This window comes from Camarhynchus parvulus, chromosome 4A, assembly GCF_901933205.1.
Source record: "Camarhynchus parvulus chromosome 4A, STF_HiC, whole genome shotgun sequence".
Classification (NCBI taxonomy): domain Eukaryota; kingdom Metazoa; phylum Chordata; class Aves; order Passeriformes; family Thraupidae; genus Camarhynchus; species Camarhynchus parvulus.
The window spans coordinates 8,304,602-8,317,506 of NC_044600.1; the positions used below are offsets into that span (position 1 = coordinate 8,304,602).

Sequence of the window (12,905 nt, forward strand, 5' to 3'; positions counted from 1 at the left end):
AATCTTGACAGGATTGGTTTTAGATCTCTGTCACATTCCAAAGACAAACAGAAAAAACAAAATACATTCCTGCTCCTTAAAAAGAACAGGGCAGGCTCTGGACCATGTTTGAAGCCTGAAGGAGCTCTTTTATCCACTGTCAATAAGAACAGTGCATACCTGTTTTCACTAAAACTTCCTATAAGATCTGAAGGCTAAAAGGTGAATATTGAAGTTTGCAGTAAGGCAAAAAAACAGTTAAATAGTTAGGCCACTGCCTAGAGGCCTAGGGAGATTTTGCATTGCATTGTGCTAATCATTAAGGACAAAGACAGTAAATAATTGTTAATCTCCTCTATTTATAGAGGAAAGACAGCTATTCCTTTAAAGATTAGCTTTCCAAAAGAAAACTAAAATAATCTCTGCAGAACAAGTAGATGGATTAAACTCATTTCTTTTGTAGCTTAGTGACATATTCATACTTGCGTAACTACTGAAAAATCAGGCATATTGGGTGATTTGACTCCATTGGCATGTAAAACACGGAAATTTCCTTTTAATATCTAATAAAATATCAATTAATATCAATTTTTCAAAACTCCTAGGAGCTTAACAAGATTTCAATGAAGTGACCTTATAGGTCCTTACACAAAATTTCTCTCCACCTTACATTGTGCAAACAAATAATTCCCAGTCCCTCAAGGCTGTGGCACATTTCAGAGGCCAGCACAGCCTTCCTGCCCCAAGCTGCCGGTGGCCTCCACAAGATGGTGTTCCCTGAGAATCTTCCAGCTTTATCTATTTGCCAAGTTAAATCAAGAGGGAAATCAATAAACTTCACTGCAAAAGAAGTTAAGGTTCAGTCATATGAATATGGTTTAGTGGCAATAACCAAACCTATTAACATATCAGAAAAAAAAAGCACCATATGTAAATTCCCTGATCTTAAGGGACAACTAATGGATTACATTCCAGCATGTAAAGATGCAAGATTTGTATTTCCCTCTGGAGGTATTCCAAAATCCTATTACTAAGCCACATCTCCACAGAGACGAGGGGGTTTGTTTTAATTTTTTTAATCAAACCTCCTTTTAATCAGCCAGAACAAAATGTTTTCATGCAAACAACAACAACAACAACGAATTCAGTGCAAAACCAACAGAGTCCTGCTGGAACAGGGGAACTTGGAAGAGAAAATGAAGACGAAATGAAAATGCAGGAAACAAAGATGTGTACTCTGAGTGCATTTATTACACAGATGCATACAGGGACAGCATGCTCCCAAAGGAAATCATTAGAAAGTTGACTTTTAAAAAGTTAGACCAGGAGACTGAATTCAGTCTTTTGGGCTGATCCAAACTTCAGTGACTGGGTTTTGCTGGTAACTCAGGTAGGGTTTTAACTATGGCTCCAGATCCATTTCATATCCTCTTTTAGGGGCATTTTCTGTTCAGCTACAGATATTTGAGGCCTGTGGAGGGGAACCTAAATATGCAGATATGCACCTGTCTGCAGAATTCATCTGGCACTGGCTGCTGCCCAGATCCACTGCTGTCTTCCCTGTGCAAGCCCTTACAGACTCCTGGGTCAATTCAGGTGTATGAGAGAAAGCTAATCTTTAACATTCACTAAGGTCACAAATAATTTCTATTGTCACATTCAAGAATTCAAGCCCCATTTTTAAATACTTCATAACCTCCACAATGCTTCTCTGACACTGTTTGGCACCTGGTTTATGAACAAGGACGTGTCTTTGTACTCATCTCAAGTAGAGCCCTGTATGTAGAATTTCACAAATACAAACAGCTTTACCACAATGTCACCAGCCCTCTAAAGATGTTTCACACTGACCCTGCTTGCCATTAAACACCATTCCACCTCTGAATTCTAGACAGCTTTGGTATAAAGGAGGAAGAGAGTCAAGCTCAAGAAGGAAAGTGCCACAGTTTCAGCACCGAGTGAATAATCCCCATATGCAATACATCTCTTTGTAATTTACGCTCATGGCACCACAGTCCTTAACAGCAACTCCAATTCTGCTTCTTAAAATTAGAAATCTATTTTCAAGTCACTGAAAAAAACCCCTGGAACCTCAATGCTGAGCAGTTCTTTCAGTACCACAATGCCCTACAGCTCTCCAAAGTTAGCAGAACTCTCTAACATTATTTTGTAACATGACAGAAAATAGAGGCTGCTAGCTGAGATTCAGAGATGTGCATTCACGGAAGAATATATAACAGGAGTGAGAAAAGCATGCAAGCATTTTAGTCAAAAGCCTTTTCTGGTACACATTCAGAACAACCTGGAAATGCAATGCTTTACACTAACTTTTAAAGGAATCAGCACTTCTTTTATGAGAACATTTGTCTTAGGGTGAACATCAACTGACCAATACAGCACCAATATAGAACATATTTTACTCTACCAATCATATATTAAGAAGAGCATCAGTGTTTTATATTTAATACCCATTGCAACCAATTAGTACTGCCATTCCCTGATGTTCACTCCCTTAAATTGCCGTGGCAGTAAATTCTACGGTTATAAATGAGAAGCTGCAAATTGATTTGCATGTAATAACTACCAGTAAACCTTTCTTACCACTTTCAATTTATCCCATCTGCTACCAGAGTGGAAGTTTAGGATCTATTATTCCCAGAAGGGGACTTACCCAGCTGGACATCTATAACAGCTGGCTGGTTCTCCATGGGGAACAATGGCTTTGGAGGTTTGTCTGTGAGTAAAGCTAGAAAAGAAAATGAGAAAATGTAATGGAAAAATTGAGACCAATGACTGCAAAAGAAAAGCTCTGTCATGTAAGCAATCAAATGTTTGTATACTTGATGGCATGTAAACATTTATTACATAGTACAGCTGTTACACAGCCAATGTGTCACCACCTACCTTGTGGCCGTGATTCAACAGAAATGACCAGTTTCAAGAATTACATTTTAGCACAAAGCAGCAAAACAAACTCTATTTCTCACTTTTAGCTTACATGTAATAAGTAACACAAGCAGTTTAGATCCTCACATTGCAAAGTTAACAGAATGAATTTGAAGTGCCAGACAAATCTATTTCAGTGTTGTGACCAGTCCCAACATGTCTTTATGCCTGTCCAAAACAAAACATAGAAAATTGCACATAATTGTGCTTGAAGGACCCCAGCAGCTCCACAGTAGCTTAGACTCCCACCCCAACAGGTGGGGTACCCAGGCCCTCTCCTCAAAGCCTTACTGGGGAGCCTGCCTCCTACTGTGCAGAAATCTCTCCATCTGAGAGCAGGAAACAATAGCCCAGCCTTTCCTGCCAGGGGACTGCTCCAGCAAGCAGATAATAATACAACTATTGAAAAGCATAGCTGCAGGCACAGGCTTCACACCCCTGTTTGAAAACTCAGGGCCAGACCGTGCAAATAGGTTTTGTAAACTTAGCTTAGCTTGAAATAAACGACTGTGTATTCCTGTAAATGGGGAAGAATGTTTTTAATACAGTACAGCATCTTGCACCACATCAAATTAAACATTTAAAAATTACCTTCAAAGTTTTCCTGTTAAAACTCACCATGTGAAATTATTTGACCAGAGATTGTAAAATAAACAACAATTGTCAGCCTACAAACCAATTTTACACCCACAACGGCCTCAGAGTTTCAGTTTCTTGTGTAGTTATAACAAGTTTTTTTTTTCTTTAGCCTTTTCTTCATTTTTCAGGCTTTTCTTGCTACCTTTATGCTTTTCTTATATTATTATTTTTATTTTCTAGAAGTAAATTGTACTCTCTTCGTGCAGAAAAGTTGCTGGAGCACCTTCATCCATGCTGTGCCACTGTGCTCAAGCTTTCCTTACTTCATATTCTCTTCATATCCCATTTCCACCTACACCCTTTCTAACCCAGTCTGACCAGGGCTTCCCCGTTTCCCTCAGCTTTACTTGCAACATTTGGAAGTTTTCTAACTGTGCTCCTGCATGTCACATTTTAAATGGTTACAGTCTGCCATGTTCTTCTTGGAGAGTAATCACCATAATGAACTGGCAGCCTGTCAGAGCTCTTTCCATAGGAACTGAAATGGCCCAAAGGGATTTTGAGATGAGAAGGCAACAAACTGCTGGCTCTTCAATGTCAGATGTGTTTACTAAAAACAAAAGCTAATCTTATTTTAGAGGTCAGACATCAGATGACTTATTCACCTAATGAAATTCCCTTTTGGTCCTTAAACAGAAAGGCATTACAAGATATTTACAAGGGGCTCCAGACTTATATGATCTCTGTACTTGACAGAAGTCTAAAAACAACATTTATTCAAATTCCTATTCCTCTACAAGAAGTTTCTTTAATTCTAGGAACAGTTTATAGAAATGGGGCACTGATTTGCAGCCTTGCTCAAGGAAAAGAAGAACAAAAAGTTAGTGCTGTTACATGTATTTAATAAAGCTAACAGTATAAACTCTTACTTGACCTCTCACAAAGTTACATGAAATTAAAACAATTAAATGTACTGCAAATATTCTTCCTATTATCAAAGGGGCAGTAATTCTGCTATGAAACAGAATCCACCTCATGAACTGTCAAGGGAAGAGCTGTGATACAGCTGTCTACACTTTCATTTTTCCCTTCCAAATGCCACGGAATGTGGCATGTCCCCAGGCTGCTCTGAGCAGCAGCACTTACATGGGGAAGCCACTAGATCAAGGATGACATCAGCTTCCCAAGGCAGCAATTCCTGTGGCCACCTAGACAGACCCTTTGGAAGGGTCTGGTCTGACCATGCAGCACCCTAAGGGGTTGCTTTGCCTTTCCTCATCATTCTAGGATTTCATCCAGTGACCAGGCTGGGACTGCCTGGGCTGGATTTGTTTATGGAAGATACAGAACTGAGACTGAGGGGAGGCTTCTGTACCTTGTCCCAGGAGAACAGAACTCACTACCTGGGGCATGGCTGGAAGTCATAGGTGTTGGATGACAAGCTGGAAAGACATTTCTTTACCCAGAGGCACCTGGCAATGCATGTGCCTCCCAAGAGACTGGTGAACATGGCCAGAGGCTGTTTAGCAGCCAGACTGCTCAGGAACTGTCTAAAGTGCTGCTTCCTCCTGTGCTTATATTCACCTCATTCAAAAATAACACAAACTTGAGGATAATAATCACATTGCTGTGATTTCAACACTTGTCACTCCATTTGTCCATAAGAGTTTTAAAGAGACAGTGTTGTACAGATCAATACTCTGATGTGATCCTCTGCAGCTGGTCATACAGGTGCATTTTCCTTCCCAGCATACATGATGTTTTTATTGTCTCTTTGTTATAGTCACAAGGAGTATGCTGTCACACCAGAAAAGCTGCAGAGAAGCAGAGAAGAGACCTGTAAAAGATTTGGTCTCTCCAGTGATCACTGTTAGTTACACAGTAATCTCTGTCAGATAAAGCAGAGCATGATGTGCTGCACAGGTCAATGTTTAGCTACTCACAGGACCAACTAAAGAAGAAAACTGCCTGAAAGGAGTGGCTCTTGCTTTTAAGTGCCAATGAAGCCTCAGAGCCTGGAGGCTCATTTTTTCCCCCACCACAGCCCTACTGCTTCAAAAATCTGTCATTCCATATTCAGACACACTAATGAGTTCTCTTGAAAAAGTAGAAAGCAGTTGAAAACAAACAGCCTTAGGATATCTTTACATAGGGAAAAGCAGTGATAACCAGCTAGAAAAACCATCAGGCTTCTCAGTAAGCCCCAGTTCCTTCACAGTTTGTTATTTGACACAGCTCTATTTCCCCACACTATTTCCTACCTTCCCTCTGCGGCAGCTTCACAGCCCCCACCCCACTCCAGTCAGACTTTGACAGCATCCACAGTGACAGACAGGGAGCCCAAACTGTTGCTATGATGAACTCAAGTCTCTTACTGTGTATTTTGAGTGGCTCAGCTGAACACAACTTCTGAATTGAATGCAGATTCCCTTCCCCTGTGCCATGCAAAAGGGCATGCCCCAAGCCAGAGAGACCCGGAAGGGCCTCTTTCTTGTGTATGGGCCACTCAGCACAGCTGGAGTGTTTTCCAGACCAGATAACTCTTAGAAGGGAGCTAAAATGTTAACTCCCATGTGGCTAGGAACTGTCAAATGCTGGGGAACAGCTTTCTTCTTCCTAGTGGTGGATAATGACTTCTCTCTTCTTGAGATAAGTACATTTGCTGTTCTGTAATTTTGCTATTGATGTACCTCCTGGACATTTGCTCATGTAATTTGCAATGATGAAATGAAAAATTATCTAAACATGAGACAAAATGCAGGGAATCTAACAAAATTGTTTGAAAGCTTCTATGAGACAATTGCATGCCAACCTACTTCCTTCAATCAGAAGATCTGGCATTTTCCCACCATTAATTAACACAGTGCCTCTAGTATCATTCAATCAAGAATCTGGCTAACCTTTTGACAGCAGAACAGATCTGTTTCAATAGCATCCTCTGGGGCAAATAACTGCATGCCAAATCCTTAATCTGAAACTAGCCCATACCCAAAGTTAAGCTTTTGTTCACTCCCAGTTCAAATACATATGCTTCCAGACATGGCTTAGATCTACTTTGGCAAAGACAAACCTTGGCAGTGATACTGCAACTTGCACACCACAGATTACAATGGAACTAACTGCATACAAAGCTCTCAATCAATATATTAACCAGAGGGCATATGTTGCTATGAGAAGCTCAGCATTTTACCTTTTAAAAAGATATGTACCTAACTCCTTTTGTCTCACCTGAAATCCCAGCTTGTGCCAAGAGGTTTCTCAGAGGCTGGCAGCCAAATGCTTCAGGCCTGACCTGGTACTGCTTTATCTTTCATGTCTCTGCTTACAATGAAGCAAATGTGAGAGCCAGTTGTGCAGATGTAAATGGAAATGTGACTGCTGTAGTTTGGCTGGCAGGGAATGAACTGTTCACTTGAAGGGTTAAAAGCTTGTTTAAAAAGCCAAGGGTTCTCACTTGGACTTTGTGGACTGAATCTCTAACACACTATCATCAGCAAGTCCTGCTACCAGATAAGAATCATTGCTTTTCTTTTTCTTGGCACAGTAGAAAATTACCACACAAGGTGAAAAGGAGTAGGAAATCACATGAAGCAACTCATTCATAAAAATGCACTTTTGTGAGGCTGTGTTTATACAGGGACCCTCTTTCCTGATTAGCTCTATTGTAGTGTGCTCCGCCAGTCAGTCAAAACACACTTCTCCATCAGTTGCCAATTGTGTTATTTCCTTCCTCTCAGTTTAAGCTGACAAAATGATTGCACCTCCATTTGTTGTTTGCTCTAACAGAAATAAAGCCACTGCAATGAGATGTTGTCTAAGGATAAATATCTCCATCTTTGAAAATAAACACTGAATGCTTATTCTCAAAAAACTCCAACTTAGTAAATGCAGAACTTGTGTGGAAGTCAGGAGTCATTAGCTAGTGACAAAGAGTTTTTTCTATTTATTAACCATTCAAGCAGGAAATGCTTCTTTTGGGAAAATGCTGTGGAATGATTCAGCAGCTAGATGCCTCCCCCTCGGCCACTACTACCATGAACACCACTTTTTGAAAACCCTACCTAGGATCAAGAGTGCCTTAATGCACTGTTAGGACTGACTCTGGGGGACATTTTCTGCAAAAAGGGGTTTAGCATTTTTATATTAGCAGTAAATAATTGGAGTTTATCACATGAATTCTTTTTATGACATAGAAAGAAGGAGAACACAATCACAGCTTTCAGCAAGATGCTGTGTCCATGTTGAAATGCAGCTCACAGGGGAAATGAAGCGCTCAAATGATCTTGGTTTGTTACTGGTGGTTTTGATTTTAACCCATTAAGTCCTCAATGACTCAGAACAGACCCATGTTTGACAGGTCATGCCACTGGCACCAAGGGGAAGCTGGCCATGACTGCAGCTCCCCTGACTTTGAGAGCAGTGAAAATCCTGCACAACTGGCTGTGCCTGTCCTGTTCTTACCCAGCTGCTCCAGCAGTTTCTGCTGCAGGCTTGACCATGGTGACTATTTAGAACTACTAGGAGCAGCTATCATTCCACAGGCAAGATCACTTCTGAATCAAGTCTTGCTGCCAGTCTCCTCACCTGTCTCCATCTACTGCACATGGAATGCTATGAGAGTGCACACAGAGAGCCAAATGGCTCTGGAGAGAAGGTATTAAATGAACTCTGCTGCATTCATGAACATGTTAAGAGAAGTAGAGATTAACTAGATTTTTGGTTTGGGATCTTCTATTTTTCAGGTTTGTGCTGGACCTTCTTCCACCTTCTCACAAGGCAATTAAGTAACATAGGGTTGTAGAAAAGAAACTGGTGAGATTGGTGGAATTTATGCAATAGAGTACGGCTCAGGACTCTGGTGGAGTAGAAACAATAGCACAGATTGCACATTACTGAAGCACAGATGGCAAAATCCCACAAGGTGCCTATCACAAAGTAATTACAACAGGGCTGAACACTTAACATGACTGCAATATACATGTTAAATGCCCATGGCATTGACTGTTAGCATCTCCTGATGTGAAACATTCAGTGACACTGATGGCAGGGGTTACCATTGGTGCTGTCACTAGAGTCATTGCAAGGTGGGTGCTGGAAAGTAGAAGAATTCTGTGCTAGCAGGGCTTTCACTGTGTGATGTTATCAAGCTTTCTTACTCCTACACTTGCCAACACACCTTTCCTTTCACTGCATTTCTAAATTTCACAGATTGTGTTAGATTATGCAAAGTTCTTTCCCAGCCAAAATGATTCCTGTGATCATTTTATTCCTTTCCTAAATGTGGATCATGCAGCTTGCTTTTAAGAATCAAGCATGAGTTTCCTCTGAAGTAGAAAAAAAGTGTAATAAGTTCTTACTAAATGTAAATTACATTTTCCTTCAATGTAATTCATGAAAATCTCAAATGGAGTGTGCTTTATTTAATGAACAGAGTGTATTTAGCACAAAGGACACAATTTCATCTGCACTCAAAATGTTTCTCTTGGACTCTGGGCAGAAATAAGATGCTTGAAATTACCCTCTATTTCAAGGAGATCTGCAAGGAACATTTTATGACATTTTATGGTTTGGCTTTTTAAATTCTTTTTTCTTTCTGTCTTATAAAAAAGTAAAGAACTGGTGACAGATGAAGCCAGGTCCCTTCATCCATCTTAAAGGAACAGCTGGACTCTGCATGCAAATGAAAGCTATCATTCTTGTCAACCTGAAGCCAGGCTACCAAAAGCCTGAAGTCCACAACCCATTAATATTCCATGATCAATTTGACCACTTGTGCACAGTGAGGTACTGCACCACAGCACAACCCCAGACACATGAATTACCACAGAGAGGATTTTATGCACTTTTTTAACAAAACTCAAAGCAATACATTATTCTCCAGAGCTAAAAAAACTTGTATTAGGTACAGATAGTGTATCAGTACAGAATTATTGTGGGCAATGAATATCGAATGAACTACATCTTAAGCACCTATAGTAACATCTGTAGGCAAAACAATGAGTGCTCTTTTTGAGGAAAAGCCATCTCCAAGTTCAGCAGCAGCTTCCAGCCAGTGCCCACCACAAACTGCTGAAGGAAGAGCCAGTGCCATTTTGCCACCTCTTTGCTGTTTCAGCCAACCTCATGGCTCACCTGTGCCCTGAGACAGCCCAGATCAAACCCTCGCTGCAGAACAAACAACCCTGGGCAGCTGTTCAAAGAAAAGGACAGAACTACTGAAGAATGACATTAAAAATGCTTTTCACTTAAGTCTCAAAGGCAGTAGCAACCATTTAAAACTTGTATTTTTGGACAATTTTAGATGTTGCACAGTGTGACAGCTCAAGCAGCTTTGATGTTCAGCAGGGTCCTTATGATTGCAAAGCTGCCATACCAAAAACAATTTTTAGATGGAATTTTAACTATAGGTCTTTTAGATTAATTATGTTCACAAGTAAGAAACATGAAACTTCACTTAAGTCACCTCTTGCCAATTGATTTTGCTCTGTTGGGGACTAATGAGAAGGTTTCACCTGCCCTATCCAGTCTATTAATTCTGATGCATTCTTTGGATTAGCACCCTGGCTTCCTAAGCTTGATGAAAAATGTTACTTTACTTGACAAGGAAAACCTTTTCAAAAAATATTTATGCAATATTTATGTAGGTTCTTTGCCTCTAATTTGCCTTCAAAAGCTGCAAAATATATTCTACCAGGTTTGTCTGTTATATTTTCAGTTTTTCCACTGAAGAAGTTTTGAATTGTATACTCACCAAGTACATTGAGCATCATTAAGAAAAATATTGGGGCGAATCATGTCATTAATGGTTGGATGAGCAGGAAAATGAATAAAAGCAGGCATAATATAGGCACATAAGGAACTCATAGATACACTTGCTATTGTTTATCCTGCCTCATGACCAAAGATCAAGAAAATGTAAATCTTCTGATGAAAGAAAATGCTTTAAGAAATGAAGGAGATAGTTATCCCAGGAAATTTGTCTTCTTATTTGAGGAAAAGGATTTAAAAGAATGAACAAAAAAAGTAGCATCCATAGAAATCTCTGGCGGGACGACCCATTTTCAGAGTCAGCTCTGCTGCCTTTTACCACTTACATCAGAGTTTCTAGCAGCTGATGGGAAGCAGAATAACCCCTGGTGATCAGCCTGGGACCTGAACCTTTCAGTATCAACTACTATCAAACAATGGAAAGTGTCTCTGATGCAAGAATACAATTTCTTTTTCACAAAAATACACCAAACATGTGCAAAGCACTGCATCAGGTTTGCAGAGGGCAAGTATTCAACAGCAAATGTGATATTTTAAGACTACCATATTACTTGAAAATGTTTACTGGTCAGTGGGGATGCAAAGAATTGCAGGCAAACCTCCAAGAGGAACGTGACTAAGGGCTGCACAGGGATCCATTCATTAAAAAGTCTGAGGATTTGCATTCCAGTGCCCACTGGGGCATCTCTGGACAGCCCCATTAACCAGCCCAGCGAGTGACACCCAGCACAGCTGAGAGGAACAAATGAACTGCCCAGTGAAACTGTTCAAAGACCTCAAGGCAATGCTAAAAGCAATGGAAAGCAGTGAAGTCAAAGCCAAAAAAAGGTCATTGGGACTTTACTTGTTTTGAATCAATGTGACCATTGTGAAGCAGGTTGTCAAAACACAGCAGACATTTTTATCAGAGGAGTATAAAATAAACTTGTCAGTGAGTGAGCCATGGATTGCACCTGTCTCACAGGTCAATTTGAGCACATATATACTGTATGAAGCAGAAACTGCAGAGAGGCCTAGCTTCCAAATCCTCTGAAATGTGAGATTAAACAGTCCCACAGGCACTTCAAATGGCTGCAGATAAGGATTTAATCCTTCAGTATATTTCCTCCATCCTTTATTAAAAGATGAAGATAATCTTTAAATCAAGAGAAAAATAGAAAAAAAATGAAAGAGCCAAAAATCATCAAGTGGAAAAAGAGGAGAGCAACCAATTCTATTTTTATTAACAAATCCTCTCAGCCAAGGCTTATACACCCAAAGTTGCAGGAAGGGGAAGCTGCTCCCCCAGCCTCAGTGAAAAAGGCAGTACAAGCTCCCCATGAGGGGGCATGGGCACGGCACTAAAGGGCTGCCCCAATACCCAGATACTCCACCTGCCTCTGAACCACTTGCACACAAACACATTCCTGAGAGGGGTTTTCTATCCTCCTGTCACGGCCACCAAGCTCCAGGACAGACATCAGCACTGCTCCTGTCCCACAGCCACCGGGACAGTGTTGGTGAAGCAGCCCAAAACAGAGATCACTTTCCTCAGCTTCTACATTGCTCTGGTGCTCTCAGAGGAACAGTCCTTACCCATCTTTTAGGTTTTCTGCTGCTTTTTTTCCCAGCAGACAGATAAGAGTTTTGCACCAGGAATGTAATTTCTGAGAAATTTCTCATGAAAATTGTGTCAGCTTCTTGTAAGGAACCTGCTTGACTCTTCATTCTCCTGTTCAAAGTGTCTTCTGTTTGTCATGTGTTGAAGCAATTTAAGATTTTGCTTTGACATTTTCAACAAGAGAACAAGACGATTCAGTCTGCTCTGGGTAGTAACTGCCATTACATTTAAAATACATCATTCAATTGAAACTCAACATACTATTTTGACTGCCATTTTATATCTTCTGTGTGATTATGTAGTGTTACTGCCCCAGCTCATGGAACAATTTTAAAGCAATAAAGACATTTAAAGAAGACTCCCTCAATTTTCCAGTCAGGTCACTCTGAAACTTCTATTTCTTTCTGAAACAGCATTCTCACACAGCATTTGTCAGACATGCCTCCATGACAGGAGTTTTGTGAATTTTGGATTTTGTTGCAATGTAAAATAAAAGAAAAATCCGAGGATTAAAAAACCCAAAAAATCCACAACATTCCTTCCAAAAAAACCTATACATTTCTTACCATACTTCAGTCCCTAAGGATGGGAAGGCTGGTGGATGGAGAGGCTGGCTGAGCACAAATTCAGCAGTGGCAGGGCAGGAAACAGTAAAGGCTGAATGACTTATCATGTTCTTCATACACTGAGTGTCATAACCTACCCAGGCACGTGTAATTGTTTTACCTACCACCTAGCCCCAATTGAATTTTTTTTCCCACTTTGGTGTCTGCTCTAAGGTGCATTACCCACCACATTCAGTTCTCTCTAATCAACACATACTTGCCCATCAACTCCTTCTGATGCACAGCAGCTATCAAACACCTTTTTATTTATTACAGGTAAAGAGATTGTCTAGTTCAGTAAGTGTTTTACTTCAATTCAAGGTCTGTTTTCCAGCAATGTAAGGCAGGGGCTTAAACTGAAAGACATGAGATGCATAGCTAAAGAGGATGACAGTTTTTCAGGAGGTGAACAATATCTGGATTAATAA

General features: G+C 40.4%; 1 protein-coding gene across 2 annotated transcripts in view; it reads right to left on the minus strand.

Moving 5' to 3' along the window:
- Positions 1 to 12,905, minus strand: part of IL1RAPL2 (interleukin 1 receptor accessory protein like 2) — a 333,424-nt gene that overhangs the window by 90,533 nt on the left and 229,986 nt on the right. For both annotated transcript variants that reach the window (XM_030967939.1, XM_030967940.1), the window contains exon 6: positions 2,651 to 2,725. In XM_030967939.1, the coding sequence (XP_030823799.1) occupies positions 2,651 to 2,725 (75 nt within the window). The remainder of the gene's footprint in view (positions 1 to 2,650; positions 2,726 to 12,905) is intronic.